This window comes from Trichomycterus rosablanca, chromosome 2 (assembly GCF_030014385.1).
Source record: "Trichomycterus rosablanca isolate fTriRos1 chromosome 2, fTriRos1.hap1, whole genome shotgun sequence".
NCBI lineage: Eukaryota > Metazoa > Chordata > Actinopteri > Siluriformes > Trichomycteridae > Trichomycterus > Trichomycterus rosablanca.
In genome coordinates this window covers 25,119,248-25,139,344 of record NC_085989.1, presented here as the reverse complement: position 1 = coordinate 25,139,344, position 20,097 = coordinate 25,119,248, and the positions used below count along the sequence as shown (strand labels likewise).

At 38.2% G+C, this 20,097-nt stretch overlaps 1 protein-coding gene across 1 annotated transcript in view; it reads right to left on the bottom strand.

The window, feature by feature from the left end:
* Positions 1–16,272, bottom strand: part of sdc2 (syndecan 2) — a 54,757-nt gene extending 38,485 nt beyond the window's left edge. The window contains exon 1 of the mRNA XM_062990461.1: positions 15,924–16,272. Within this exon, the coding sequence (XP_062846531.1) occupies positions 15,924–15,983 (60 nt within the window). The 5' untranslated portion in view covers positions 15,984–16,272. The remainder of the gene's footprint in view (positions 1–15,923) is intronic.
* Positions 16,273–20,097: the final 3,825 nt, after the last annotated feature.

Here is a 20,097-nt window from a genome sequence, read left to right as displayed (position 1 = left end):
AATTCATGTTTCCCTCAATGAACTGCAGCTCCCCAGTGCCAGCAACACTCATGCAGCCCAAGACCATGATGCTACCACCACCATGCTTGACTGTAGGCAACATACAGTTGTCTTGGTACTTCTCACCAGGGCGCCGCCACACATGCTGGACACCATCTGAGCCAAACAAGTTTATCTTGGTCTCGTCAGACCACAGGGCCAGGGCTCTAGACTAACTTTTTGCACTGGTTGCACTGGTGCGCCTAACTTTTTTTCTTAGGTGCACCAGCACAAAAGTTAGGTGCACCCAAATTTTCGACTGCATCGCATTTAACACCGCAGTTTTACAGGTTCACTTTTTTTTTTTTTTTTTTTTTATCACTGTCCATACAGGCAATATTGACTTGTAATTAACTAACAATCTGGTCAACATGGCCTCGTCTGATGATATGTTTGCTACTGCCTGCCGCTGAAAGGCAGTGGGGAGAGGGGGACACTCGGGCAGTGCATTTATCGCCGCATGTAATGTGTTTTATAGATGCATTGGGTTTTTTCAGCCTTTCAATTCAAAATGTATTAGAACCAGTCACAAATACACTATTGCCGGCCATGGTCTTCCCATGCTCTTTACAGTTAATTATAGTATTATAGTCTAATTATAGCAATTATTTTTTATAAAAATTATAATAATAGAGTTAATGTGTATGTATGTGAGTATATCTATTTATGTGTGTGTGTATATTTAAAATTTTATGTATATATATGTGTGGGTTTGTGTGTGTGTGTGTATGGGGCTCTAGAGTGTTAGTGTAATCTTAAATGCAGTGCATTATATTATCTGCTTTACTGAATCTTTTACACAGATTCCCAAAATCGCTTGCGGTGCACACACTGTGTATTTTGACTACATGTATTCTAATATATTATGGACTTTTAGTTATTTTTATATTTTATTAACGAAAATATTGTGTTTTTACTTTTACTCGCTAGCATTAGCCACTTGCTACTAGAGGGTCGGCTCACCTAGCCGCTGTCCGGTGGGGATGCTGCGGGTCTTTTGCTGTGCGGTGGTGGAGGTGTGGGAATAAAGGCACACAACAGGGTAGAGTCACTTTAACTGTTTAGTCAGGACTTCGGTGAGCATTACAACACTTTAGACTGCCTAGCTCCAGAATCCGAATTTCCATTCTGGGGACATCCGGCGAGTCTCATATACAAAACTAAATTAACTGCAGAACATCCGAACGCACATGTATAAACCTGGTGCTGCATTCTGATTGGCTGAGCTGAATGTTGCTTACATATCGCCGCTAGAATATTGTCCTGCCCTTCACTATCTCTGATTGGTTTAGACCATGTTATTGGCCTAATGTGTGTCTGTTTTTTTTCCTTCGGAAGCCTGGTCGCACCGGTGCGACCTGAGATTTTTTTTTGTCACACCATTGAGAAATTAGGTCGCATGTGCGACCAAATTGGTCGCACTCTAGAGCCCTGCACAGGGCATTCCAGTAATCCATGTTCTTGGACTGCTTGTCTTCAGCAAACTGTTTGCGGGCTTTCTTGTGCGTCAGCTTCCTTCTGGGATGACGACCATGCAGACCGAGTTGATGCAGTGTGCGGCGTATGGTCTGAGCACTGACAGGCTGACCTCCCACGTCTTCAACCTCTGCAGCAATGCTGGCAGCACTCATGTGTCTCTTTTTTAAAGCCAACCTCTGGATATGACGCCGAACACGTGGACTCAACTTCTTTGGTCGACCCTGGCGAAGCCTGTTCCGAGTGGAACCTGTCCTGGAAAACCGCTGTATGACCTTGGCCACCATGCTGTAGCTCAGTTTCAGGGTGTTAGCAATCTTCTTATAGCCCAGGCCATCTTTGTGGAGAGCAACAATTCTATTTCTCACATCCTCAGAGAGTTCTTTGCCATGAGGTGCCATGTTGAATATCCAGTGGCCAGTATGAGAGAATTGTACCCAAAACACCAAATTTAACAGCCCTGCTCCCCATTTACACCTGGGACCTTGACACATGACACCAGGGAGGGACAACGACACATTTGGGCACAATTTGGACATGTTCACTGTGGGGTGTACTCACTTACAGTATGTTGCCAGCTATTTAGACATTAATGGCTGTGTGTTGAGTTATTTTTAGAAGACAGTAAATCTACACTGCTATACAAGCTGTACACTGACTACTCTAAGTTATATCCAAGTTTCATGTCTATAGTGTTGTCCCATGAAAAGATATAATGAAATATTTGCAGAAATGTGAGGGGTGTACTCACTTTTGTGATACACTGTATATATATTTTTTACCTATAGTGCCTTGAGCTCTTTATGTTGCAGCAGTCTAATGTGCTAGCCCACTACCACAAAGACCTGAGTTTGAGTCGCTGTCATGCCAGTGGTTTGGATGGGAGCACACCATAACTGTTGCCACCTCTTTGCCACTGCAAGAGTCTACTATGGTTCAGCTGAAATACAGAGAGAGCTATTGTCTCTATGAAAATGCACAGGCAGATTTTTAAATGGAAAATAAAAATATGATCTTGGTTCTCATATTAACACTTAATTTTCATTTTGTTTCTATCATTTTGAATCAAAGACTAATGAGGGTAAATTGAAAAAAAAAAAAAAAAAAAAAAACGTCACTTTTTTAGTTTTAACATCAAAAACCAAATAGAACAAAGTAGAAAATTTGACAAAGTAAATGCACAATGAAGCACTTCCAAAAGGAAATCCAAAAAGATGCTTGTTGATAGCCAGTTTTGACTCAAATAGAGAACTAGAGAAGATTTCAAATGAACTTACTGCGTAATATGTCAAGAGAGTGAATACAGTGTAACGGTTATTTATAAGCTGTGTTCTGCACATGTGCACAGATGCTTGAGTTGTAGCTCCCAGTGCAGTTATAAGGTGGTGTCTGGTTGTAGCCAGTGTGTTGCTATCATTAAAAGCTGTCAGGTCAGTAATATGAATGTAAACAGTGGTAAACTGTTACTTAACTCTCCCAGGTACATCAAAGTAAAAGTTACCTTTGATATTGCACTCTCTCTGCCGTATAGAAAAACGCAGTATAGTGATATGTAATTCCAAACATTTTTATGATAAAACTTATTCACTTAATTTCATGTAATAAGACTCATATGAGTTTCACCTCAAAAAGTCAATAAACAGTATAACACAGCAAACATGATGAAGAAGAAAACCATTTCAACATTCAGGGTGTGAATTTAAAGTTGCTAAAAGTTCATTACAATAAATAATTCAAAGCACTAATCACAAATTTAGATGCATTAAAGCTTTTTCTGACAACATTAGCATAGTTATTATTAGATAATAGGCTGAGTTGAACCTTTATAATGGAGCATGATGCAAAATGTTACCATTTTTGTGTAAAAACACTTTCCACACAGGTGTACAACATGCAGTCAGACTCCATAGTAAAGAACACTGGCTTTATTGGTTGTGATTTTAATGCAGGATAGTTCTGCTGTTTATTATTTAAACAATATTATAGCATCATTTTTAGTTAGGATTTTAACGTCATGTTTTACACACTTTCATGATGGCACAGGTAATTACTGGATACACAGGATTCATCAGTTCAAGTTTAGTGTCAAACACAGTCACGGACAATTTAGTATATCCAATTCACCTCACTTGCATGATTTTGGACTGTGGGAGGAAACTGGAGCTCCCAGAAGAAAACCCATGCAGACACGGGAAGAACATGCAAACTTCACACAGAAAGGACCCGGACCACACCACCTGGGAAAAAAATATTTCTGTTTGGATTAGAATGTCCGAATGCAGCTTGTAAACTTAGCTTACGTAAGCTGACACAAGCCAGCTAAGGGTGGGTAAGCTAATATTTTAATTTGCTGTTCTTACTCTAGACTGTGGCTCTGCTCTCAATTTGAGCTCTCAAAAACAGTTTTAACTGACAACATTACCCGAACAATGAGTTCTTTGTCAGTAGTCGCTTACCTGGTTAATCATTGACGTCACTAGTAAGAACATTTTATAAATGAAAAACATACTTTTTAACCAATCTAAACAGGGTTTTTTAAAACACTGGCATAATTTGAATGAAGGTAAAGCTGTGCATTGAAAAGTATTATAAATTAGTAATTAAATACTAAAAAATCAGCTGCTGAATTATGATCAAGTAAAATGTAAGTCTGTTAAAACAAGCAATAATCGAACACACACACACATGCTAGTGAGGCTACTATGTTTAGCTCTGCCAACTCAGTCATATTGTAAAGCTGGAAAGAATGAAAATCTCAGCCATTAAAGTGCATTCCACTGCTCCACAAAGCATACTGCTGATTTTAATAAGGCGTGATGGAAAGATAATAAAGAGCATTCATAATTATGAGTGATCACAGATGTGCTAAATGTACCATGGCATTTTCCACTGCAGTTTAAAGCACACAATGGAAAAGTTCACTGACCACATGGCGACACATTCACCATGTATAAAAGAGCATGTGCCAACATAATGTTTAAAAGTTCTGCACATTTTAGTCATTATCTTTGCTTTTGGAATTATGGCATGTCTTCTTAATGCTGTGGCAGGAGCAGGACCATGAAAAAGTCAACAAAGAACCTGCAGTTTTCAATTTTACATGGACAGGATATCATTAGAGTTAGATTAGATACACATTGCAATTAACTTTAAGTTGACTTTGGGGTCAATGTATCTTAAATAATTTGCAATGCTCAAAGAATTTTGTCTAAACCTAAAAGGTCTGACCAACATGTGATCCACATTTCAACAACAAAGTCAGACAAGAAGTATGTCTCAGCATTCATTACTATTACATACTAAGTACACTAGCACACGGGGCTGCAGTTGTTTTGCTGTTATTAAGACAGTGTCCTCACTGCACGGAGCACTGATCTCTGACCTGACCGTAAGCTGGAATGCAGAGAGCACCACCCACTATGTTACTCTACTGTTTTTCAACCATAATCCTGTAAATGAGTGTTCCATTTGCTTGCATCAACACAGCTGAAAGCAAGGGGAAGTGAGAGACATGCACTATGCAGGGGGTAATCTGTAGTCACAAGATTAACAGTATTTAATTTTTGTATTTAAAAGAAACAAGTCATAATCAGTAGTGTTTTAATGAGCCCTTTTACACTTTAGAAAGACTTAAATGTTAAGGTGGTAAATAAGTAGCAGTACTAGAAGTAAATTAAAACAAAACAAAACCTGGACGGGGAGCCAATTTATTAAGAAAAGTCATAAAGACAAACAACTAACAAATGTTTGACTGTGAACAGTTTACCTTAACACCAAAACTAACTCCTTGTTTTATTTTAGTGTTTCAAAAAGTTACTTTTTTCTGTGTACATAGGGTAAAGTCTGGACTTACCTCACAAAAAGAACAAACAGGATTTAACTTTTAGATTTAACTGTGGCCAAAACAGCATTAGATATAGCTAGTAATAATATATTCATTAGTTAAGCTTCTCTATGCTATTTATTTTTTCAATATAATCCATTGCAGGACTACAATGGTCTTACAAATAAAATGTGGCTATGCAAGACACTATCGTCTTGTCGAGTAGCTTACAGGCTGCATTTGTCTAAATATTACAGTATCAAAAAATATCACCCTGCAATTCAGTTTTACACTGCACCCCTAACGCATACCCAAAGTTTAATTTACACCTCCCCCACAGCCAGACTTTTAGGTTTGCTGAAATTTTACTGCATTGCTAGAAATACTTTAATGTCTTCTTGTTTTTTCAGTGAGAAGGATATGGTTTCTGAGAGGCATCAACTGTAATCGACCCATATATGCCTGGTTCCCAGCCAGGACACTTTACTTGCAATGTCAACACAATGCCAGTACAGAAAATCAATGCACTATGCCAGCTTTCACTGACACTGATGAAGCTTTCATAGATACTCAGCACACTGACTATGGCTTTAATCAATGGGAGAATGCAGTACAAACCAGCATGCCAGTCAAGCATAGAATTACACTTTGGCTAGTAGCAGCCCTATGTAGGGTTGGGCGGTATTGCCAGTTTTCATACCGTCATACCGTCTTCAGAAAATACCGCGATATTACGCTATTACCGCTGGGAAGTGGGGGGGGGTGGGGGGTTGGTTGCGGACGTCTCTGTTAGTAATGGGTCGTTCGCGAGCGATCCGATTATATTGAACGGCTTTTTCAAATGAACCGAGTCGCATCTCTGGGAGCCGTTTTATATATACAGTGTATCACAAAAGTGAGTACACCCCTCACATTTCTGCAAATATTTCATTATATCTTTTCATGGGACAACACTATACACATGAAACTTGGATATAACTTAGAGTAGTCAGTGTACAGCTTGTATAGCAGTGTAGATTTACTGTCTTCTGAAAATAACTCAACACACAGCCATTAATGTCTAAATAGCTGCAACATAAGTGAGTACACCCCACAGTGAACATGTCCAAATTGTGCCCAAATGTGTCGTTGTCCCTCCCTGGTGTCATGTGTCAAGGTCCCAGGTGTAAATGGGGAGCAGGGCTGTTAAATTTGTTACAATTCTCTCATACTGGCCACTGGATATTCAACATGGCACCTCAAGGCAAAGAACTTTCTGAGGATGTGAGAAATAGAATTGTTGCTCTCCACAAAGATGGCCTGGGCTATAAGAAGATTGCTAACACCCTGAAACTAAGCTACAGCATGGTGGCCAAGGTCATACAGCGGTTTTCCAGGACAGGTTCCACTCGGAACAGGCTTCGCCAGGGTCGACCAAAGAAGTCGAGTCCACGTGTTCGGCGTCATATCCAGAGGTTGGCTAAAAAATAGACACATGAGTGCTGCCAGCATTGCTGCAGAGGTTGAAGACGTGGGAGGTCAGCCTGTCAGTGCTCAGACCATATGCCGCACACTGCATCAACTCGGTCTGCATGGTCGTCATCCCAGAAGGAAGATGACGCACAAGAAAGCCCGCAAACAGTTTGCTGAAGACAAGCAGTCCAAGAACATAGATTACTGGAATGCCCTGTGGTCTGACGAGACCAAGATAAACTTGTTTGGCTCAGATGGTGTCCAGCATGTGTGGCGGCGCCCTGGTGAGAAGTACCAAGACAACTGTATCTTGCCTACAGTCAAGCATGGTGGTGGTAGCATCATGGTCTTGGGCTGCATGAGTGTTGCTGGCACTGGGGAGCTGCAGTTCATTGAGGGAAACATGAATTCCAACATGTACTGTGACATTCTGAAACAGAGCATGATCCCCTCCCTTCGAAAACTGGGCCTCATGGCAGTTTTCCAACAGGATAACGACCCCAAACACAACCTCCAAGGTGACAACTGCCTTGCTGAGGAAGCTGAAGGTAAAGGTGATGGACTAAACCCAATTGAGCACCTGTGGCGCATCCTCAAGTGGAAGGTGCAGGAGTTCAAGGTGTCTAACATCCACCAGCTCCGTGATGTCATCATGGAGGAGTGGAAGAGGATTCCAGTAGCAACCTGTGCAGCTCTGGTGAATTCCATGCCCAGGAGGGTTAAGGCAGTGCTGGATAATAATGGTGGTCACACAAAATATTGACACTTTGGGCACAATTTGGACATGTTCACTGTGGGGTGTACTCACTTATGTTGCAGCTATTTAGACATTAATGGCTGTGTGTTGAGTTATTTTCAGAAGACAGTAAATCTACACTGCTATACAAGTTGTACACTGACTACTCTAAGTTATATCCAAGTTTTATTTCTATAGTGTTGTCCCATGAAAAGATATAATGAAATATTTGCAGAAATGTGAGGGGTGTACTCACTTTTGTGATACACTGTATGTTTAATATGTTTTCATTTTTGCGTCGTTCTTATCGGCTGTAATACACCCATTCTGCTTCACATCAGTACGGGGAATTAATGAGTCATAATAAAAGCTGTTTATTGTCGGAATACAAATCCGAAATACTTTTAGTATCGCGAAGAGTGAGCGCGACACACACACACACACACAGCTAATACAGGGTGTCCCAAAATTCACGCAAGATTTGCATTTTTTTAAGAAGAGATTAATTAAAAAATTCAGGGAGACTGGATCAATTAGTAATCTTAGACACTCTGGCCGTCCTTCAACAAGTCGTTCAACACAAAACATCGAAGCAGTTCATGAGAGTGTTGCTGAGAGTCCAGGAACATCAATTCGGCACCGTGGTCAAGAATTGAACATTTCCAGAAGCTCTCTACAGCGTATTCTCACGAAAGATTTGCATCTTCATGCTTACAAAGTTCAATTGAGTCAAGAACTGAAGCCTACTGACCATGCACAGCGAAGAGAGTTCGTTGAATGGATTTTGGAACAAGTGCCGATTTTTCGAACAAAGTCATCTTCAGCGATGAGGCTCATTTTCATCTTGATGGCTTATTATTATAACCAATTATTTTTATGATTTTCATCTGTATGTCACATTTAGCCATAACGTTAGGCCATTTACCCGATATGCTTTTTAAAATTTAAAATTTTTAATTAAAAACCTGTGTTCTCTATCAAAATTACTTCTTGCGTGAATTTTGGGACACCCTTTATTATATTGTATAAACTTGCACAAGTGTGGTTTTTTTTGCAAGTTCTGGCTTGTCAGAGAATGTAACCGTATTCGGTACACGGAGATATTATATTGACATGCTAGCGCGTTGTGCCACCCCATCCCATGGTTTTGAATGGCAAGATGCTAACTGTTAGCTTAGCAAGCAAAACCCGATGGAATCGCTGTCTAAGTAGCGCGTTCAAATAACCTGCCTTGTAATAAGTCATTGACTTATTAGAATCCTCTCTACTGAGGCAGCTGCCTATGTAGGCAGTAAGACAGCAAGGCAGCTCACTAGGTGTTTGAACACACCCTATGTAGAGAGCTCCCTAGCTTTTGTGTTATCACCTCAAAAAGTGAGCACCCCCACAACCAATCCATGAGCTCCAACCGCCTACCACTCCCACCCCTCCCTTACTGTGGATGCGCGAAAGTCTTAAAGTCTCAGTTTTCAAGGTAGACCTGAAGCAGAAATTTGGCGCTTCGCATTTTTTAAATACCGTCACCATTTTTAAATACTGTCAACGTTTTTAAATACCGCGGTATACCGCAATACCGTCATACCGCCCAACCCTAGCCCTATTGCATTTCACTGAAGTGAAATCCTTTGTAGATGGGATTTGGGCTTGCATCTTAAATGGTGACGTAAATGGATGTGCACATATATAGATGAGAATGCCATGACACTGCATAAATTAAAATGTTTAAATGTTTAAATGATCTCTCACTAAAGTTCTACATTCTTATTTTAATAATCTCATTTAAGCTGGTTGGCCAAATAGTGAAAACTTTAAGTCATGAGAAACATTACTTTAGCAAAGCAAACCAAATAAAGAAAAAAATCAGCAAATAAGATTCTCAATTTAACATTTAATGACAGTAATGTCATGCTAACCCACTACCATTGAGATCCAGGGTTCGAATCCACGGTTGTGAAACTGGCTAAGTTTATAAATTGGCATCCCGTCCAGGAGGTGTTAATGTACTGTGCACAGTGATTCCGGGGAAACCAGACTCACCACAACCCTGACAGGAAAAAGTGGTGGTTAAAAGATGGAAAGTAATTGACGAGTAATGTATTGTAATTTTTAATGGACAAAATGTATTGCTATACAGTAATTTGCCACTTGATGTGTAATGTAAGTAGACTATAGACATAAAGCGTCCATCACTGCCAGACCAATTCAATTATTATTTTTTTTCAAATTCCTACAGACCCACTCCAAAATCTTGTGGAAAGCTTTCCCAGAACAGCGGTGGGTGTTATGACTGCAAAGGGTGTGGTAGTAATTACATATTTATGCCCATGGTTTTGAAAAGGGGTGTCCAACAAGTTTGTGGTCGAGTCCACAGGGTTTTGGCCACTTTCTTTTTTTTACATTAAACACCAGTGTGTGCATAAAATACACGACTGATAATCAAGTGGATTATGAGCTGGAATATAGTAAACATTGAAAAACTAGACTTTTCTTATTGTTGTGGTATCATTTTAAGCAAATAATATAATTTTCTTTGTCATTTATTTAAGAAAATTTTATTGTGGGTTTTATAAATCATACACCAATTTTGCTGATGCAATATTTTTTTTAAGATCATTTACCATAGCATGGCCTTCTAATTTCCCAATATTAAATGCCCATTTAAATAGGGCTAGCTATTTGAATTCTAAGAAAGTATCTATAGATTTCTAAAAGAATATTATAGAAATCAGTGTCACAGGGCAAATTCATGTACCCAAATCATCTTACAAAGTACTTTTGCTATTGTCAAGAAGAAAATGCAGTCAGCTCACATGAAAAGAGAACTGGTCCAGATGGTAAGCTGGAATCCAGGAACTACCAAAAGACCTGCCATAAATTAGACGCTGCTGAAACACAGTCAAGCACACTTAAGACCACCGTGAGCTTAAAAGCTATTATACAGAAATAATCCCTGCTACATAGGCCACACCTTAAAGCTCATTCATTAAGTTCAAATCCTAACATCCCATAAATCTATAGGATGAGATACTGAGCCACATTGGCAGCATGCCAGTCAGAATGCAGAGTTCCAGTATACAAGAGCGCAAAAAGGCTTTATCAAGTACACACTAAGAAATGGCATGCAATTGAGAAAGATAAGCCTGTGTGTTCACCATGGAGGAAATACCCTGGACTGGACACACAGCCCATAAGCAAACAGATAGAGGGTTTTTAGCTATGGTTAGTATTGTAAAGCCCAGAATTTGAAACAAATGGATCTATATAAAACCAAGTATCCATAAAAACTGTAAAGTATAATAATTATATTAAATTGCACATGCATATTATGCATGGTTACAAAATACATGTGATTGCTAAAGTGTGTTTCATAGACATCAACAGATACAGAGTATCTTATCTGTTGCTCAATCTACCTTATAATCAATTTCTTTTAGTTCCAAGGCCTTTCAAGCTTTTTTCTTGTTTTTAAGAAGAAAAATGATCAATACCCACTAAAGTAATGCTTTTAAGGTTGTTGTTTTATTGCAAAGTAAAGCATCATGTAGTAAATATCTGGTAGAAACTATGATCCTTCCACATACTTAGCTTTAGCCTGCTGTCAGAAATCAAATCCTCACATCATATCTTTCATCACTGTGGTACTTTTATCTTGTCCATAAGACATCTATCAGTGGTTTGTACAGGGGCAGAGCTTGATGTTTTAATAAATGGTGCAAGCAGGATAGCATGTTACGTGTAGGTCATACAAATTGGCTAGAAACTTCAGTAAGCATATTTAGAATTATTATAATGGCCATTCTCTTGCATCTTTATTTAACTGACACAAGTAGAAAGAAAAGATGTACAATGTTTTCACTGATCAGCTTTAATAGTTTTAGAATTGAGGACACTAACTGTTGCAGTTTTGCAAGAGAAATTGTTCTTCATTCTTGCTTGATACGAGACTTTAGATGCTCAGCAGTCCATGGCTGCCGTCATCGGAGTCTCCTCTTCATGCTGCACCATTCAACTGTAATAAAAGACAGATCTGAACTTCAGGCAAGCCAGTCAGGCACATGCACTCTGTGTCCACAAAGCCACACCGACCTGGCATCATCTTGCTGAACGTCTAAAAACACACTGACTTGAGGGCAGCATGTCTTTTCTCTAATATACTGTATATGCCATAAACACTGATGCACTCCCAAACCATGGCAAATGTTGGCTTTTGCACCTTTTGCATCAGTCTGGATGGTCCTTTTCATTTTTGGCACAGAGAACTCAACATCCGTTTTTCATGAAAACAGGCTGAACCATTTAAGCATCTGCATGTTTCCTCTGTCTTTCAAACCATCCGAGATGAGCTTGGGCCTAGAAAACTTGAAGGCATTTCTGCGTGGAATTGGTGTATGTCTTCCTGTAAGAGTTTCACATTGCATTTCATGATGGAGCAGTGGCCTGTGTTAAATTACAATGGTTTTCTGAAGTAAAACTCCTGATTCCCCTGAACTCGATTTTTTATTTTGCCCCGTCCAAACCTTTTGGAGTGTGTGCAGCTGGAATCAAATACTAAATGTGTTTCCATTCACTAAATACAATTAAGCTGATCAGTGAAAACTAAAAAAAATATTTTGTCACATTCTTATTTTTTACTGCATTTTACACAATGCCCAACCCTTTTTAGAAATAAGGTTTGTAGACTTGGGGTTTGTGTTAAAATAGCAGGAAGGAAATGCCTGCTTGTCAAGAAAAATGAGTGCTGGTAATGATAAGCCCAGAGTTTGACTGAATATAGCAGATAATGACCAAAAACCAGTGTGCCTCATTTAATGTACAAAGCCATTTCCTAAAAAGTCCATGGTTATTTTATCAAGACAATGGCAGGCCTCATTTTGCACATGCTACAACAGCTTGGCTTCATAGACACAGAGTGTAAGTGCTTGACTGGCTTGCCTAAAGTCCAGATGACTCTGATTGAAAATGCATACTCCATCATAAAGAGGGGAAGACCACTGCAACACAATTGTATCTTGTATCAGGACTGCAACTTTAATCTTGTATTAAGCACAAATGGGCAAACATTCCATTTGGGTTTGTATAGCCCAAGGACTAAAGAGAAATATTTCCTATCTTGATCAATGAACTCTTAAGGAGTTTAAGATTAGCCTCACCTACAGACACTTATTAAAACATTAAAACCTACTTCATTGTTACCTCCCAACTGGACAGTTTAATCTTACTGAGATGCATGTCTTACTGAAATATGGGTATAATAGATCTCAGAAACAGACATATTCAAGGTCTAACTGTACTATTTTTATTCAGCTTCCACCACTGCACATTCTGTAATAGTTACCACTGAACTGTCCCAGCAAATACAGAGAATGGCAGACCCATAGGAGAGTCTGGAACAGATCATTCACTAACTTGAATGCTAAATAGGAAGGCCGATTCACATTTTTGTGAACTTTCCACTGCTGGATGGTGTCCAATATACAACGACCTGCCAGTTTCTGATGTCTCTATAATCATCTACAGCTCAACAGAACACCCAAACACAGCACAGTTACTCAACTTAAAAATACTTTTAAAATGATCATAAGTGGCCAGTATCTTCACGGCTACTACTTTTTTGGATGGCCAACATGGAAAAGCTCATTCACCTGTTTAACTGTCTGCTTTATTAAAGGACTAAATCTCCAATGATTAACTGTGGTATTTAGTATGCAGATTAAAATACTTTCACTGGAGGTGTGATTTTATCCACAATGTGAAGCTAGCAAGTGATCTAGTAAGCAAATGTCATGTATAGATCAGAAAATTCTAATAATGGGTGTACTTAAACTGTAATGCCTGCCAATGAGATAAGAAAACATGTAGACTATGTAGTATGTATATATGTTTAATAATAATGCTATCATAGACCAGGATGAAGTAAAACCAGTTCTATTGTTATACAGACGACTTTGCCACAGCTAGTCATAGCCTGACAGAGCCGTTTATGTAAGGTAGGGATAAATATGTCATTGTTTGATTAATGCTGTCATGTAAATTTATTTTAACAGCTGATGGTTGGTTTAAATTATGAACAGAGCTACAGATTTCTCTCACATGAGCAGTGCTGTGTGAGAGTTCAACTGGTTAAATTGAGACTCTCCCACCCTCAATGCGCATACGCCCCATCTATAGCAATCACTGCAGTCCAAATCAAACAGAAAAGTAGTGCACTGATAGTGTTTAAATGATAAAACAGAACTATAATGCATTAAAGAAAAAAACATAAACTGTTTTGCATCAGTATGATGATTTACAGCATGTTAAACTCTGCACATGTGGATCTGTGTGTAAATATGTTGTACTAAGATGTGGATACTTTGCATCTAACTATAATCTTAAAATAACTACACCAAAAAGAGCTTTATAATTCAGATTGCTTCCTAATTATTTTATTAGGACATTACTTTTCCCTTGTAATGAACTGTTTACTACTGACATTGTTTCAAAATCTATAATCACAGTGCTAAAAGTTTGCAACTTATGTTCATTTTACTGCTCTATAATACAGCTATTTTGTCTATACTGCTACATAAAGCCTAGTTAAAATGAATGTATGCACCAAACGCTTGCTGGTTAAAAGTTATCCATTGGCATGTGTGTACTGAATACTATTTAACACAAATTTGCATGGCGATAGTTTAATTCAGTTATAAGAAAGAGTGCACACTTATACAACCACATTTCTTTAGTTTTGTATTTTTATTTTCCTCTTCAAATGCCTTCATTTTTTTTTCTATTTAAGTGCACAGATTATAGGTCACAAGTTGGACAAAAGTTGAAATTATTCATCTTGACACTTTATATCCATGTACCTAATAAATAAACCAACTTAATCATGAATGATCAAATTACATTTTTCTGGTCTCCTTTGGAACAATATCCTGTTTACTCTTTTCTAAAAAGCCAGACTAAAAGTTTTTGCTAGTTGTTACCACATTGTGATTGAATTTTTAAAGATTTTTGAAGATTGAAATGTTTTAAACTGCCCAACTCTGCATCACGTAATGACTTTAAATGATATGGACAAAAATAAACACATTTTAAAATGTTATTGACAATTTTATATGACTTTTGACCATTTTAAGATAAGCATACCTAGTTGGTTGATAACATCCCCTGATATGTTTAGACTTTTTGAAGGACGAATGCTTACATTTTATTTCTATGTATGAAACAAAGCGTTGACTCAAAATGGGAATGGTAGAATGATTTCCTGAATGTGACAAATTTTGAACATCATAATGCATGTCATGTCACTAACATATGCATATATGATACTTTAACAATAAACTAAGGTACCAGGTGAATAGTTTTGCTGAATAGAAGCAATAATCAAATCACAGAGGTGTGAACAGTACAGCACTGAAAGCAGCTGTAAAAACATTTCGTAGGTAAATGATATCCCAAGTCATTCATTTTCCACATTAGCCCATTACATGACTTGTATAAGTCAGACATAAAAAAACAGACAAAAATTATGTAACAGACAAATAATAATTGTGACTAAAGGTTTGAAATGTCAGTTTGAATACATTTTAGATAAATACATTTTACAATTAAAATATGGATAAGCAGTGTTTTATGTACAATAACACACACATATACAAGTTGTTTGGTATCTTCATTGCACTAGACAAAATTAGCAATTTTTTACATGTCTTACTTAGGGTCATATCACCTGATGCAGTGATCCAGCATAACTTTGCCTATTTATTAATATCCTGCCCACTTTTTTTTTTTTTTTTAAACAGAGCCAAAAACTCAGTGAGAATTGTGCTATTGTATTTAGACTTAATAAATGAGTCTTTTATTGGCTATTTTTATGCTTGGTAGTTGTACCACCTGACATTTTAAACATTTGGGGTACACAAATGTGTCTTGGTGAATATAAAATACATTAAAATATATTTGATAATACATATACTTTATATAAATATAATTATGTTAATTGTAATTCTTTTGGTCATTTATCTTCCACAACAGCAAATTACATAACATTACATAGACATCAACAACAAACTCAGGACAACAACAGCAGCCTCGTTGTTGGTTGGTTAGTTGAAGCTTCGGAAAAGCAAAGTTACTCAGTTGACACTCATGTTTGTAAACATTGTTTAAACACTGTATGTATACAAGTAGGTTTTAATTCAAGCAGTAGGCTATCAAAGCTCGATATAAAACGTATTTGAGACTCATAACTTTTGCTGTAGAGCTCAAAATGTAAAATATACCGCGCTTCTCTGAGGCTATTAGTAACTAACGCAAAGGTCTCAGGTTTACGGAGCAACGTGGAAAGCAGCAAAGGCGAAGCTCGCCTGAAGAGTTTTCCGTCAGCAAAGGAGAAATAAACATAAAACTCACCCTTTCTCCTAAAAGAACGACCATCAAGCAGAGGGTCAATATCATCCAAATGTTCCTCATAATTCCCCTCAAACGCGCGTCTTCCTCCAACGAAGCGAAAAATCTCTTCCACTAGTGAACAACTCCAGCCGGGTACACTCCACAACGCTTCTCCTTCTCTCTCTCTCTCTCTCTCTCCCCTTACTCACTTACTCACTCAGGAGTCCAGTACCAGATGATACGTGTTGCTTTTTACTCACTTCCCCCCCACCACTGTGCGAACGCTGCTTTCTTCTCGGTTCCTCCCGAATAAACAGTACAAATTTTACAAAACGTGCTGCTTCTTTGTTAGAGAGTTAATATACAGTAGTCTGTTACTCCACACACTCATTCTGCTGCAGTGCTGAACACGGAGCGGAACTGCAAATCCAGGTCAGGAGAGGAAGACTTAATCAATGATTGACAGGACTGCCCGCCGAATATGAGAGAGAGAGAGAGAGAGAGAGAGAGAGGAGAGAGAGAGAGAGAGAGAGAGGAGAGAGAGAGAGAGAGAGAGAGAATACATACAATGTGGCATGTGCAAAAGTTACAGCATGTTAAATAGTTTTGGTTTTTTTAGTTAGCCAATATTTTAAAGTCAGCAAATGCATATCAGTGAAATCAGCACCAAAAAGAGACACTCATTTTTCCCTGTGTTATATGTGTTAACTAAGTGTTTATCACAGTCCCTATTTTGTGAATTGTTGGGACATTTTGTAAGATACACTACAACAACAATCTGTGATTTGTTTGTATTTTGACAGTTAAATAAATGTTCAAAAGAACGCAAAATATATTAATGTTTTTTTTACTGACAAACTTAATTGTATTTCAGTGCGGCTTGGTGGGTAGCACTGTCGCCTCACGGCAAGAAGGTCTTGGGTTCGATTTCCAGGTGGAGCAATCTCGGTCCTTTCAGTGTGGAGTTTGCATGTTCTCCCTGTGTCGGCGTGGGTTTCCTCCGGGAACTCCGGTTTCCTCCCACAGTCCAAAGATATGTAGTCAGGTTAAATAGAGCTACCAACATTACTGTGTGTGTGTGTGTGTGTGTGTGTGTGTGTGTGTGTGTGTGTGTCGGTCAATATCATCCAAATGTTCCTCATAATTCCCCTCAAACATGCGTCTGTGTTAAATGTTTTTACTAAGTGTTTATTACAGTCCCCATTTCGTGAATTGTTGGGATATTTTGTAAGATACACTAGAACAAGAACCTGTGATTTGTTTGTTCTTTTATACACTTATTTCACAGACAAAATACAAACAATATATTAACAATGTTCTTTAGTGAACAACTTAATTGTATTTCAGTGCGGCTCTGTGGGTAGCACTGTCACCTCACAGCAGGAAGGTCTTGGGTTAGATTTCCAGGTGGAGTGATTCGGGTCCTGTTAGTGTCGAGTTTGCATGTTCTCCCTGTCATCGTGGGTTTCCTCTGGGATCTCCGGTTTCCTCCCACAGTCCAAAGATATGTAGTCAGGTTAAATGGAGCTACTAACATTACTGTGTGTGTGTGTGTGTGTGTGTGTGTGTGTGTGTGTGTGTGTGTGTGTGTGTGTGTGTGTTTCCTACCTTTCGCCCAGTGATCCGTAGCCACTGCAACCCAGAATTGAATAAAGCAGACGTAAAACAGACAATGAATTAACTTTACTGTATTTCGCAAATATAAACAAATGTAAAAGTTGATGTCTGAAACACACTCAAAAAAGTTGGAACAGATGCATCTTTACATCACCTTTCTTATTAATTACACTGTTTAATCGTCTGGAAAGTGAGGATTCTAACCTTTGCAGTTTTGCAAGTGGACTTTTTGCCCATTCTTGCTTGATACAAGACTTGGGCAATGTTGTCTGTTTCTCCTCTTTATGACGTGCCATACATTTTTAATAGGAGATAAATATAGACTGCATACAGACCAGTCAAGTGCACACATTCTGTGTCTGCAAAGCTACACTGTTGTAGCATGTGCAGAATGAGACCTGTCCTACTGAAATAACCATGGACTTTCTGGTCAACACGTCTGTGAAATACCTTCATATGCAAGTTAACTATGCCGTGGGCATTGATACACCCCCACACTATCACGACAGATGCTGGCTTTTGGACCTTTCCATGATAACAGTCCGGATGGCGCACAAAACACATGTGCACTGTATTTTGGTCCATTTGCAAGTTGCTCAGGCACATAGAAATCAGCAGTTTTAGGCTGTATGTCTTGTTTGTTTTTTTTACCAATCCTATGTGGTAAAACATGAAAGATGGTGGTAGATGGTAAAAGACCTAAATTATTTGCAAGCTTGCATCGAGAAATGTTCTTTTTAACCAACTGGAAATTCTTTTACAAAGTTTGGCACAAAGTGGTGACCCACTGTTTTTGTTTTTTTGGAGTAAAGAATACTTAACTTACAGTAAGATGTCAAGTCAAATCATGTAAAAACTTGCATCAGTGTGGCGTTATTTTATTTTTACCATCCATATACAAGAAACAACAACTTAATACAGGACACAATTTTTGCTCTACCCATAATGTCAAGCTTTTTCTCTATGCTCTTGGCAGCAACATGGGTCTTGAAAACCTGGGTTTGATCATTTGATCATAGTCAGTATTTGTAAGAAGTTTTGCTTTTTTTTTCACATGGGTATTTTAGTTTTTAAATTTTCATAGGTGTGGGTAAAGGTGACTGTTTATGTTGCCCTGAACTGCAGATGCACTATTCGTGGTTGTTGCTTCTGGAACACTATACTCCTCCAAGAAGACATTTTATAACGTTAAATGTTTTACTGAATGTTTTATATGTGTAATAACACCCCCTTTGCGCCAGTGTTTGCATTTATACATGAGCAAACACGGTTAGCTTGCTCTTACTGTCTGCAGCAGCCTTTGGTCCACCAGTACTGTGTGTGCTGTCGCCCCCTAACGGATAAATGAGACGATAATAACAGGTAAATAACCGAGACAGCCAACTCCAGCCTACCTTTCTTAAACGTTAATGAATCATTAAAACCTCAATATGAATATTTTCATTCATGTTTAATTAGTACTTTAATTAGTAATTAGTACTGATCAGGGTCAGGATTTATAGTAGCCCAGACAAATTTATTTAGAGTGCCCAGACAAACACTGGGTTAATATCCTGAAATCTTTACAGTGACTAGAGATGAGAATCGAACCCAAGACTCCAAAAACCTGATGCTGTGCACCACCCATGTTCCTGGCTGCATTACTGGGCTTGCCACATTATTGGGCTTGCCACATGTCAGGATCCTCTAAAAAGATGAATGCCACATCAAATGGGTAATTATTTGGATGTAATTGTATATTCGAATGAATAAAGCAAAGAAAAACAACAATTTTAATTCTTTAAACTACTCATCTTATCTACTTTATCTTAACTGTTGTACCAAAATCAGATCTTACCTAAATATTGAATTTAAACAAAATTATTTAAAATAAAAAAATATCTTATAAAAAAAATCTAATAAATCTTAATGGTTTTGCTTACATAACAAAAAATACATTTAAGTGATCTTGTAGGAAATATTCACATGACATGCGGTAAAGCAGGGCATGAAAAAAATAAGAAAGACTAAATAAAGTTTATGAAATGGAAATGCTAAATTACTCAATACTTTTAGAAAGCTATGTTTCCATTAGAGAAAATGAAACTACAAACTACACACTGGGCACAAATAGGGAATACACCAGGGTTTGGGGTGCCAGTCTATCCAAGGGTATTTACACCACATATCCAACCATACCCAACATTTACTGAATTATCTGGTGGTATTTGATATATTGGTTATGGATTTGACTTCTTGATTTAGATACTATACCACACTACCCCCGCCAGAACAGACACACTTTCCTGCTCTCTTTAAAACACCTATATTGACCCAGATTACCCTCCACAGCGGCCCAGATTACCTATCCAATTAGCGGGATGGCAAAGCTCCTTTTCTATAAGCTTTCTGTCTCTAGAACGCTGCCAGCATGGCAACAAAAACTGTCATGCTTGAGAGGAAGCGACACAGAAGGTAGTTTGGCAATGTTCGACATGATTAATTGTGATACACTGGCAATGGACTGGTGCACTCATCAGTGTGTATTCTTCTGTTGCATTGCACTTAAGAAAAAAACATTTAGTTTGGAGTAATGATA